The following is a 12,270-nucleotide window of genomic DNA, read 5'->3' on the forward strand; positions in this document are numbered from 1 at the left end:
GGCGATCATTGCACGTGAAAACTGTGTTAGGGGATCACCCACCTGGAAAAAGAGCCTTCCTTATCGCCCGATCGCATGTGTGCCGTGCTGCTGGCCAAACGGATCAAGATCTCGGTGGTCCTGCGATCTGTCATCTGCATATGAGCCGACACAAAAAGATCATCCAGAGAAGCCCTTGAGTTGGCGGCAACAGGTTTGCTCCAGATTTCGGGCAACTGCCCGTGTGGTCCCTCGATTGAGCCATCAGACCTCGGACATACGAAAAAACCAAACGAAAAAAGAAGTGAAGACACCGAGATGGGGACCAATCTACCCTCCGTGCCAACTGGCAACTGCCAACTTTTATTAACCGAAGCCAGCAGGGCGTGGAGTGGCACTCGAGTGCCAAATCATGACAAGGCACATCCAGATACTTTGCGAGCCGGGGCGCAGATTCAGATTCGGATTGGGATTGATCCTGCAGTACGTGTGGCCCGATGAAGCGCCCCCAAAGTACCAGGAATCAAGCACTCAACGGCTTAAGTGTGGGCCCGAAAAAAAGGTCGCACGATCATCATACTGTATCAGCAGCATCCCCAGATCTCCGCGCCAGCTGCAGTCTCTTAATTTGACACAAAACAAGATCAAATGTCACTCATCATAACTGCGAGCACGTATGCATATGAGCATAATACTAATGAGCAACATCGATCTGCCCTGTCTGGGCTTGGGTTTCGATTTCGGTTTCGGAATCGGGATCGGGATCGGCTTCAGAATCGGGATCCCCACTCCTTCTGACGGGGCAACCTTCCTTTTAATATGCAGGCGCGCATGCGCTGACCGACTTAAGATTGCCAAGTGGCAACCACAAGAGCGACAACAACCTCGTTGCGACTTCTTGTGCAACTACACAGGGAAAATACGAGGTGACATTACCCAAATATCAGAGGTCCAAACTATTTATAAATGATATTTGGAAAAAATATTAAAAATACTTGTATTTTTGATTTCAAGTTAAACAAATGTTTTTAAAAAGTATACAATGTTATATAATATAAAAAATCCCAACTACATATTCACTAAAAGATAAACTACTTTAAATTCACAGCTGGAGAATTTATAACGTATCTTTAAACAGAGTTTCTTTGAGTTTTTGGAGACAAATTAACGAAGTATTATATTAAAATTAAGTTAACATCACTTATATAACATTGTTTATACATACAATTCCATCTACCTCTTGCCCAGTTTCTCTAAGTGCATCTCACAGTTCGAGGACCCCAAACTGCAGCGAGCCTCTTCCCGGTTTTTGGCCTGGTCTAATGCGCACGTTCGGTGCATAATGAATCGAGGGTCGCCTCAAACCTTCATAATTTTCGGTGACATTTCCTTCGTTTCCGCGGGGCACTTTCCTTTCAACAACCACATCGTGGATTTATGACCTTTAATTTGTATGTCCGACTCGACACTCGATTAATTGGACCTCCCCGAAGCCTGGCTACTGTGCATATCATTTGGGGTTCTGGGTTCCTATGGGTTCCTGTTTTCGGGACATGGGAAGGGGCACTTTCGCTGCTCTACTGTTGTTCGTCTGATGAGCATTGATGGTTGGCTCGGTGGTGCTGACCCACCTGCTAGGTTTCCATCACCCCTTTTTCCCCTAGAGGAGCGGAGCTACGTATTAGCCGTAATTGTATGCAGAGGACGTGGTGTCTGGTGCTTCTTTTCCCGGGGAGTGTACTATTAAAGGGCTTCTGGGAATGTGCGACCTTGCCACCGTTTGCCATTTGCCAATTGTCAGTTCTCACAGTTGCGGTTGTCCACCCGCTTTGTCCGCCAATTTATGCAAGTAATGTTTTGATTTCTGCCCTTCAGGTGCGGATACACACCCACAATGGTACCGCTGCCAAACAAAGTCCCAATCCCAGACGCGATCAATTTCTGTTTTGACAGCTCTCCGGCTGTCAGGGGAGTTAAAGTGTGTCTAATTGATGGTGGTGGTGGTAGTGGTTGGTGGGCAGGTCACAGATGTTTAGCCATGTTTTAATCGAAAAACCAATATCACAGGCGTTGCAGGCACTCGAGTGACATCTGCCGGTTGTCCTGGTGACAGTTTTATAACACTTTTAAATATTATTTAGGCTTTGGCTTACGTGTTTATTGCCAGGCCTTCCATTCCCATTCCCGTTTCCAATCCCTTTCTCAGGCCCAGGCACACGGACATGCGTGACCAATCGCGTTAAGGGCAGCGAAAAAGGGTTGCTCCGTTGCCCATTGATACAATTAAAATTGCGCTGCAAATGTGCCATGAAAATGCAATCCCAGGGTGGGGCCCACATCGTTAGATTTTACGATGCGGCTTTCTACTCCAAGCCCCCGACCCCGAACCGCCTTCCCCCACTGGGAGACTCAGTTCCGATTGCCCTCGGTATTTCCTAATTGAATTGAAGAGGTGGGATCGCAAGACTGGCAGGCCAACCAACTTTCGGTGAGTCAGTATCCGCATCCACAGCACAGCTCCACGCTTTCGGCGGGTTCATAAACAGCTCGTTTCCCCCCTTTTCGGAATAGCTTGTTTTGCATGTTAACAAGATACTTCCGCTCGAATGGCACTTCGAGTACGCTCCCGTTTGTCGGCCAGGCACGAATGAAAACGTAATGAAATTTCCCCATTTTCATATGTCACAGGCAGCTATGAGGCATTTTCATTGCATAATTAACACAGCCCACCCGGTGGTCTTTACCTGTTTAGCAGGTGGGAAATGCGTTCTGCTTAGGAAAACTTTGGAACTAGCTTCCTCGACTTCAATGACACGAATGCCTTAAAGTTTATAAAGTTATAATATTGCATTAGCTTGGTATGGTATTGAAGATGTCTTATCTACACTGAATATTTTCTTTCATTATCCTTTTTATAATTCTGGTAATAATAACTTTTATGATCTAATAATTGTGTTATCTATATAGGCATCAGCTCAGCCTTCGATTTCCATTTGATTTCCGATAATAATGACATCTTAAAACTAAGCTCTTAAAAGCTTTCCAGACACTTAGCCTTGACTTTGGCAAATAACCACCTTAAAACTAACCATGTTATGGTGGCTATAAAGAGCCTACTTCGGTTTCACTGCAATTCAAACTTTATTTTACATTGGCCATTCCGCTGAGACTACAGCTCAATAATCAGCCAGGGCGAAGACTCATTTGCTCAATCGAAGAGGGCGCTGAAATTATCGCAGATATTTCGCTTGCAGCTCCCACGCTGTATCTTAAAGATACTTTTATTGTGGTTCTTCTTCGCCCCTTTTATTTATTTACTCTTTTTTGTGGCCCGATCTTGGCGATTGTCTGCGCGCAGGCGTAATGAGGCAACTCCACTCGCTGAGCAGCAATGTCAAATACGCAGATCTCTTCAAGCGATTGGCGCTACGTGGGAGGTCCCTCGATTTTTTCTTTTGATCTGTCTCATGAGACGAGCCACACCCACACACGTGAGTGGATCGATAAAATAAAGGGTAATTCCGAGGGCTTGGGGATTAACCCTTCAGATGGGAGTTGGATTTGGATTTGCATGCGCCCGGCCAGAAACTCATTAAGTTCGGGGGAATTAGAAGCGCCGCCAAATGGCCCAGGGCTCGTAAATCTCTGGCTAGTTTTGCCCTCCAAAACAACACTCCAGTTTCCCAGTTTCCTCGCGCCAAGTGTGAGCGCATTTCGCTGTAAGTTGGTGTTTCATTAATAATCCCCAGCTGAAAGGGCTGAGATGGCCGGCCAACTTGGCTGGCGGACTCTTCATAAATCTTGTGTCGCATAATTACAGTTAAAATTTATAAGCTTATCTCCTTAGCCGCAAATTTATTGGCGAACCCAGCGTCCAAGTGACGCTCAACGTGGAGCGTCCATCAGCTCGCAGAATGTCGTTCACCATGCAGATGGAGAAATGGGTTTTATAGTCTCAGAGATCTAGATTTTGATTATGATATTGGGAAGGAGGTTGTTGCTCATTTCCTTTAAAAAACTTAATGATCTGGCTTTATAAAAATATATCACCTTTCTATTTTAAAAATGTATCTAGAATTATAGGAGCCAAGCTCTGACTTTCTTTAAAAATTCCCCGAATATTTAATAACCATTTCTAAAACACTTTTTTTGAAGATATAATATCTTTATTAAAGCTTTTCGAGACCAGCTGTAATTTTGTGGTTAGAATTTAACTCTAACTAACTTTAACTAAATCATTGTAAAATATTTAGTATTCCTACTTATATTTTATTGGGTTGACTATACAAATTTCTGCCAGTGCACTTTTCAGTTCCCGTTCTCGTTCCGGTCACCCGGTTCGGCTTGCGTTGGTTCCCTTTGGCTTCGCTCATTAAACGGTCTCCAAGTATCGGCTAAAAAATGTGTATTTAAAACGGCGTGAAAACAATTTGTTGCCAATTTTATGACGCCTCGCCACTCAGCAGCCCCCCAGAGCCCCCTCGACCCTCTGAGGCCGCCGTGGATTTGCAAAACAAATTCATTTGAAGTCTGTGGTCTTTGGGCACTAAGTGTCAACCCCATAGATTTATGCGTATTGTCTTTTTTTCGGGTTACTTGCGCTGGCATTCCGGGAACATTCGGACTCTGGACCCGGGATTCTGGGCGCTGGATGCTGGATGCTGGCTCTGTTTTCTGGCTTTAACTCTCGCCAAGGCTGCGAGCTGCCAGACATTAATCATTTGGCGCAGGGGGTTAAAGGAGGAACGCTTTGCGGCAGCATTCGAGGCGTTGTAATGTGCGGCTGCAAGGGGTTAAGGGGGTCATGGGGCAGGCGGGGGGATTACGGGGGCTGGAGGCGCAGGACAGCGGGATTAATGTACGCGGACAAGGTATTTGAATGGGCCTTTTTATGGTCACATTTATTGAATTTATAACGTAATATACCCGCACCCATGACTCATGGCGATTCCCGTCTTCTCGCTGGCAAAACAACAAGTTCCAGGCCCCCCAATCCCCATGCCACAATCCGATTCCAAATCCAGTTTCAATCCGGCGGAGGCCATAAAAAATTATGCTTAAACAAAATACTCGCAACTATAAATTCAGCAAAATATTACTAAACTTAAATTGACTTTTTATGAAGTTATATCTTCCCCAGACGCGTGCCATAAAAAATCACTTAGGCCACGCGGAAAACTCCCACGCACAGTGGAGCCCCGCGAATAAGTGCCGAACGTGATATCGTAGTATCACGTAGTATCGCTCGCCTTTGTTCGCCTTTCCAGATACGATACGATACAATACGATACAGAAACCAACAAATGTCGCCTTCGATGTGAAACCCAAAACCGAACCGTAAATCATTCACGGCGAATTAAGACGTTTTTTTATTTCGCGCGCTTTCGAAGGCGACCGCGAATTTGTTGCTGCTTTGTCAGTCAGTCAGTCGAGCTAAAAGCAAAAGCCAGGCCACAAATTAAAGATTCCATAATGGTAAACACTTTATACCATACTTTGCTATACTTGTTATACATTTTGTTTATGGCCTGGGGAATGGATTTCAGCTGCTCATCGATAAATAAAAATCAAGCTCAAATGCTAAAGGTATACGCAAGTTCTTTTTTTTAGTCAAAAAGATACAAGTGGTAGTGTATAGGTAACTAAACGATTAATACTAAAACCGTAATATTTTGTATCTTAACTTTCCTTTACCTTCGTTATTTATTTTGAAATTTGTAAAGGAATTAAATTGTGATAATTTATGGACCATAACATACAAATAAATTATTTTATGAAATTAACAAATTGTTCAATAACTTTTTTTGGTACCCTACGATATGTATCTTTGTATCTTTGACTTACGTTTGTTGGAAAAATATAATTATATAAAGCGATGGTCTTCAATGGTAAATAGATCTTGTAATTTTTGTCAACATCTGGGGTGTTTAATAACTTAATAAGTTATTATTTTAATTTTAATATATATATACTCATTGATTTCCAATTTCAGATACTTTGTTTCTGTGTTTAAACTTTAACTTCTCTTTTGTTTTTGGGGCTTCCACTTTGCTTGGCCCCTCGATCTTCTGCAGGTGTTACGTGCCTGCAATCCACTGTACCGCCTTGCCAGCCCCAGCCCCACCCCCGCCACCTTAACCCACTGCCGCCTGCAATGACAGACACATTTAACACCTACGCGATGTTGACGCTGCACTTCGGCTCGAGCGAAGGCAAATCCAAAGCTCTGCGGGCGCCGCTTTCGTCGCTTTGACGCCGCTCCGGCCGTCAAGGTGTCAATTTGTGCCGTTGGCAGACTCGCACACTCGCACACACTCACCTGCACACACACCTGGATTTGACGACTGTATGCAAATTTAATGGCTAAATTAGAGGAGGGAGCCGGAAAAAAACAAGAGGGGCCAAAACAAAGCCACGAGGCAGGAGGGAATTTAATAATATATGTGGCTAATGCTTGGCATCGAGACGCTACGAGACGCCGTTTATTAGGCGTGATTATGCTCGCAGATAGCAGTTTCAATTCAATTTGCATAATGAATTTAATTCGAATGTAATTCCCGCAATTGCTGCGGCCACTGGTCCAATCTTTTGATCCGCGCATTGCTAATTGAGTAATTAATGCCGACGCCCACGGAAAATGGAAATACGAGTGTATATCTATCCATATCGCCATAGTTGGGCACCACAGACCACCCACTTGGCCGATCCGACGATTGGCCGCGGCCCATAAACAGATATGGCAGTCAAATTAAAATTATGCAAAATTCTCTGATAACGACAGCAACAACACGGCGTGTATAATTTAAATGTTTATTAAATTATTTAGTTGTGAATTTATTAATCTATTATACAAAACGCACTCGCAACCGTTACGTTACTCCGGGGGCTGCCTTCTGCGGGGAGGGCAATTCCTCGGGCGATTTCTTCGGCTGATTCTGGCGATTCTGCCGGCTGCGTGCGCGATGGACTAGAATATTGTACAACTTAATCGCTAGGAACTCCTATAGCTAGCCTTACACGCTACTCCATAAATACTAGATCGTAGATATTGCCGGCAGCCCCGCATCTCTTCTAGCAGGGCTCCTTCGAGGCCGCGGCGCTGGCCGCTTCCTGCAGCTCCTGGAGCTCCTCCTCCTCGCGGGTCAGCGGTATCGTCGAGTGGTTGTACAATCCCTGGGCCATCAGCTGCAGCGCCAGTGGGTTCTTGGTGCCACTCGACTTTTTCAGCTTGGCCCGCTTGTTCTGGAACCAGATCTTGATCTGGGCCTCGTTCAGACCCAGTTCCCCGCTCAGCTGCTGGCGACGCTTCTCCGTCAGATACCGATTCTCGTTGAACTCGTGCTGGGGGAGAAAAAGTGGAGAAAGTGGAGGGTTAGGTGGGTTCTGCAAGATTTACAGGATAATAATGTTTACAAATATTTTTTGGTTGATGCAGTTAGTTTAAAAATGTCAAAAAACTCATCTTAAAATATATTAAATACTAAGATAATATATAATAGTTGTTTATATATCGATTCCGAATGTATTCATTGCTATAATTTTGTAGTACAATATTTAATAACAATTTAAAACCTGGAACACCACGATAATATAATGTTAAAGTGCTTTAAGTATTTGTCTAATTAGGGTTATTTAAAATGATTTATTTAGCAGTTTGTTAGCCACTTAGTTATTATACTCTGTGAATATGTAAAATTGATTTATTTAACAAGCTTGTTAGCCACTAGTTTAATATTCCCTTTGTGTTTGATCATTATTTCTCAAGTGTGCTAAGGTGATGTATAGGTGGATACAGATAAATACGGAAATCGTCTTACCTTCAGTCTGGCCAGCTGCGTACCGCTGAAGGCCGTTCGCGGCCTCTTGTCCTCGGGCACCCCGCCCCCATCGGCGGCCTCCCCCTTCTCGACGCCCCCGCCCCCTCCGCCGACACCTGCCGCCGCGCTGGACGTCGCCGGCTTCTTGGGCTTTCGCGCTCGTGGACCTGCGAAATGGGGAACACAATGAGATGAGATGAGTGCGGAGGTCATAAAAATTCCAGGGAGCGCTTAATGGCACCAACATGACTGGACCTGGACCTCAGACTTCGGAACTCCAGAGCTCAGACCCCAGACCTCAACCTGCCCGACTGCCGACTCATCGGGCGGACATAAATCCTGTGCCTCATATATGCAGCGCAGCCCGGCAATTAATTCACATTTAAATGCGTCCAGACGAGTCCAGGGTAACGTCCTTCGACCCCGTCTTCCCAGTTCTCCCCCTTCCTTCTTCCCAGCTTACCAGCTAAAACAATTAAAGTTTTCGGGTGGAAAATTGCTCGCGTCATTTTCAAAAAGTAATCAACGCAATGACTTTTGACTGTGGCTAATTTCCCTGAAGGATTTTCCGGAAAACACCCCCGAAATGAGGCGACTTGAGTTGTCTTCGATTTAATTAACAGCATTCGGGGCGGACAGGCGCAGAGAATCGCTCCACTTGATGTGGGTTGGCCCGAAAGCTGGGCCAAGAGACTAGCAAATAAAATTCTATTCGAAATGGGGGTTTCAAAGTTTGGCTCGTTTCGGAAATAGTTGGGAAAACTGTAACCGAAATGCAAATGGAAAACGCCGAGATGAAGCGATTATGAGGTTTCACTAATGGGAATATTTTGGTCAAAGGAGGAGCCGAGTCAAGTGACCGCAAGATGTTCGAAACGAAACTGAAATATGTGGCAAGTATTTTGTAATTTTAGAGCTCCATCTATCATAAGGCATTTGCGAGGGTCTGGGTATGGACTTTTGGGTAGAATGACTGGAAGGAAAATTAGTCTTAAGCTATTAAGCTTAAAGTGTGGGAAGTCGTGTTTTACAGTTTTCAAAATCTAAAGAAGCTCCTATGCACACTTTACATGTTTAATTTGTAGAATTTACTAAACAAAATAAACCTTCTTATTCTAAAAATGTATAAATTTAATATAAATAAATATAATTATCGAATGCCGATCAATATTTGCTAAAGAGCTAGTAAGTAAGCCTAATTAGCGAGCCTAGATTTGAACGAACATAGATTTCAAATAAACATATACTTTATCTTTTCCTGCAAACTCAAAAATAATTAATATTTCTACTAAACTCAATAATAAGCTTATCAGCGCAGTCCTATAATATAGGTCTAAACCAAGACTTTTCCACCCATTCAGGTCCTTCGAACTATTGAACACCATCATATCGATTCTGAATTTCCAGTTCACTGAGTACCATTTGCCTCCGTTTTGTACTTACTTCGACCTGCAAAGAGAGAGAAAGAGAGATATGGATTAGAAAATTTAAGGTAAACTGCTTGGGACAATTTAAAATTTAATTTACTTTTAACGCGAATCAATAAAATATCGGAAATTGATTAAATTCCTCGCCGTCAGCGCGACTCTGTAGAAACTTTCTGACGGGGAAACGTGCAAAAATTCCCGTCGACCCCACTCGGCCACGCCCACTGAGCCAGGCCGCCCCCGCCCCAGGAACAACCTTCAAAACAAATGTAGCGGCACTAATGGCAACGCAACCAAGTCATGCCCTAAGTTAAATCGTTGGAAAAATTGAACAAATCAATTTTGTCAACAAAATGCCAAAGCTGCCGACGGGCGCGAAATTAAACCGAAGTATCGGTGGGTTGAGCAGGAAAGGGGCGGTGGGCTGCCAAGTGGGCGTGGCCGTTGTAAGGTGTTATCATGGTTTTAAATTTCACACGCAGCCGACAGCAAAAAGCAAACAAACAGGAGCGGGAGCAGGAAAGGCAGACCTTGAACCTGTCAGACAGCCGGGAGACGATGACGACAGGAAAATCCAAGTCACGGTGACCTCCTCCACCCCCCGAAGAGAAGAACTCACCCACCCAAGCCCACTGAAGGAAAACGCATGTTGGCAAGCGGAGATAAGAGAACTCGAGCTGCATGCCAAAGCGTAGCAAGGACATTGCCAAGGGGTTGCCAGTTTTCCTTTTCGGCAAAAGGAAAAAAGAAAACGCCTCACAATGCAACAATTGCCAGCGTCAAATCTTTTTCGTTTTCCACTCCTCTTCAGGGAAATTGTGATTTATAGCGTGTTAAATTTTTCATTGCCCTGCTGCGCAAATTTGACACAATAAAAGTTTCAAAGTTGTTTTTCGGGGGAGTTTCCGGAGGTTGTTCCTTGGGGGTTACTTCAAATTGGCTTTAATACAAATTATATGAACTCAATCATTGTTGGTGAAGTATTAGGGAAGCAGCAAAAACAATTTAGAGGCTGAATAATTTAAGACTATTATTTAAGGTTTATATCTAGACCAAAGTAGCTTGTAAATCATTTATATATGTAATTGTCGTTTGTCCTACCTAACCTATCCCTGTTAGTTGCACCTTTGCGCATCTCAAACTGTTAAGCTTATGCCCAGGCCTTCTCCGCGCTTCTCAATGTGCTTACCTTAATGACCTACAATCAAACAATTTCCCCAAAAAGCCAATGTTTTTAGCTCTTGTACCGCAAAACCGAAATCCAGCAAAAAGAAGTCAAGCACTGGCCTTGTTCTTCGCTAAGCCAGCAAGAAATAAACGAAAACAGAGACGCACATACACATAAATTCTTGTTCATCAAAAAACAACATCGGGCAGGAACAGACGGCAAAGACAACAAAAACGGGAAGATGTCTTCATCAGCAGCCTCAATGACCCAACTTGGCAACCGAGTGAGTCGAGGCAAAAAGCAGGCTTCTTCAGCCAGTGGGGCATATGTTTAAAATAAACGCATTTGTTTTATTTATGCTTAACATGAGTTGCAAATGCCAAAAGCAGCAGTTCGGCCGCACAAATGGAATCTTGCCGACCAGGTGAGTTACCTTTTAGGCGGAGCAGCGAATGAATGAAACTCCCCGAAAGTGCGCAATTAAATCCGAGGAATGATGATTTCTGCAGGAGCCAAATAACCAAGGATCCGGTGGAGTATTCCAGTACAACACTCGTAACTCACGCTCCAAACTGCAACTGCAAACAGCAAACAGCACCGAAATTGACTTATAAAGATCTCAAACTAACGGGCCACACACAGACCACGGCGATCGCGTCACAGGGGAGCCAGAAACCGAAACAGATACTGATACATATGGAGATACAGATACAGATTCGGATTCAGATACAGATACAGATGGAGCCGGTCTGGCGATCGAGAACCAGTCACATAAGCTTCAATCGACGAGCTTCGATGTAAGCGATCTGTTTCGAGACGATCTCAACTCGTATCTGTCTCTAATGATCGCACATTCGGGCCCAGATCATTAATAAGCCATAAAAGACAACACATAGTCGGGGAAATTTACATGTGAAAAGTGAAAGCGATCGATGATTGATCGGTGGTTATTCGGCATCCATATTTCTGATTGCCGATCGCTGATCAGAGATCGTCGGATCGCTGGATCCCACGCACAAAACCAACCTGGCAGACAGGCAAATTAACGCTGCGGTTTGGCGACACTGATGAATATTGACATGACGACGCGTCGCTCATCGGTTTGATTGCACGTTTAATTGAAGTGATTGACGCGGACAGCGCGACACTCGCACTCGCAATCGCAATCGCCGGATGACAAACGATGCCGATGCCGTTGACGATGATGATCGTATATAGGCTTGGAAACTTCCCCAGCGTTTTGTCTATCGCTCAATCGATCGATCGCAGCTCGAAAATAGCCAAGCCAGCCAGCGAGCAACAACCAACTAGCCTGCTTCAAAACGCCAAAGGCTAGCGACAACATTCCATCGCATAATTTTGCCTCCTGCATGGAAATATTTTTAAGCATATTTCTTAATTGCTCTATCAGTGCGGTCGTTCGCTATTTGCTTTTTACTGCCACTGCTGGCTAATTTGCATAGCCCTTGCCGGCTTTGCATATGAAATTGGCCAAGTTGTCCTCGCGGTTCTTTCATCGCTGGGCGCTTCATTGAATATGCTCCAGGGCCGAGTTGGAGGTGTCAAAACATGTTGCCTCAAACGCGATTTGAAGTCGGCAAATGAAAGCAGGCATGGAAAGTTGAAGTTCCTTGGAACTACTATAATTACCCCATCAGCAACAAAGCCTTGTCATCAGGCTAAAATGAGCATGGTAAATATTAACTAATAAGCATTTTATTAAAACCCATCCAGAAACCGTAAATATCCATGAAATAGCCCAGTAATTTGAGAGCTACATAACTAAATGTTGAATATGGTTCAATTGAGATAATCGCCGAGGAGATTCCTCGGTGATCCCAGCGAATTCCGAGGCAGCCTTTTACGCGCTCTCACACCT

General features: G+C 44.3%; 2 protein-coding genes across 2 annotated transcripts in view; both read right to left on the reverse strand.

Moving 5' to 3' along the window:
• Positions 1–6,781: 6,781 nt before the first annotated feature.
• Positions 6,782–8,768, reverse strand: LOC127011030 (homeobox protein invected). Its single transcript, XM_050887870.1, has 2 exons — positions 7,797–8,768; positions 6,782–7,320 (listed from the first exon to the last, which is right to left on the reverse strand). The coding sequence occupies exons 1-2, from the start codon at positions 8,007–8,009 to the stop codon at positions 7,051–7,053; spliced, it is 483 nt and encodes a 160-aa protein (XP_050743827.1). The 5' UTR covers positions 8,010–8,768; the 3' UTR covers positions 6,782–7,050.
• Positions 8,769–8,923: 155 nt separating this feature from the next.
• Positions 8,924–12,270, reverse strand: part of LOC108030352 (homeobox protein invected) — a 30,728-nt gene continuing 27,381 nt past the window's right edge. Inside the window, exon 2 of the mRNA XM_017103219.3 lies at positions 8,924–9,245. Coding sequence (XP_016958708.2) covers positions 9,205–9,245 — 41 coding nt within the window. The 3' untranslated portion in view covers positions 8,924–9,204. The remainder of the gene's footprint in view (positions 9,246–12,270) is intronic.

This window comes from Drosophila biarmipes, chromosome 2R (assembly GCF_025231255.1).
Source record: "Drosophila biarmipes strain raj3 chromosome 2R, RU_DBia_V1.1, whole genome shotgun sequence".
NCBI lineage: Eukaryota > Metazoa > Arthropoda > Insecta > Diptera > Drosophilidae > Drosophila > Drosophila biarmipes.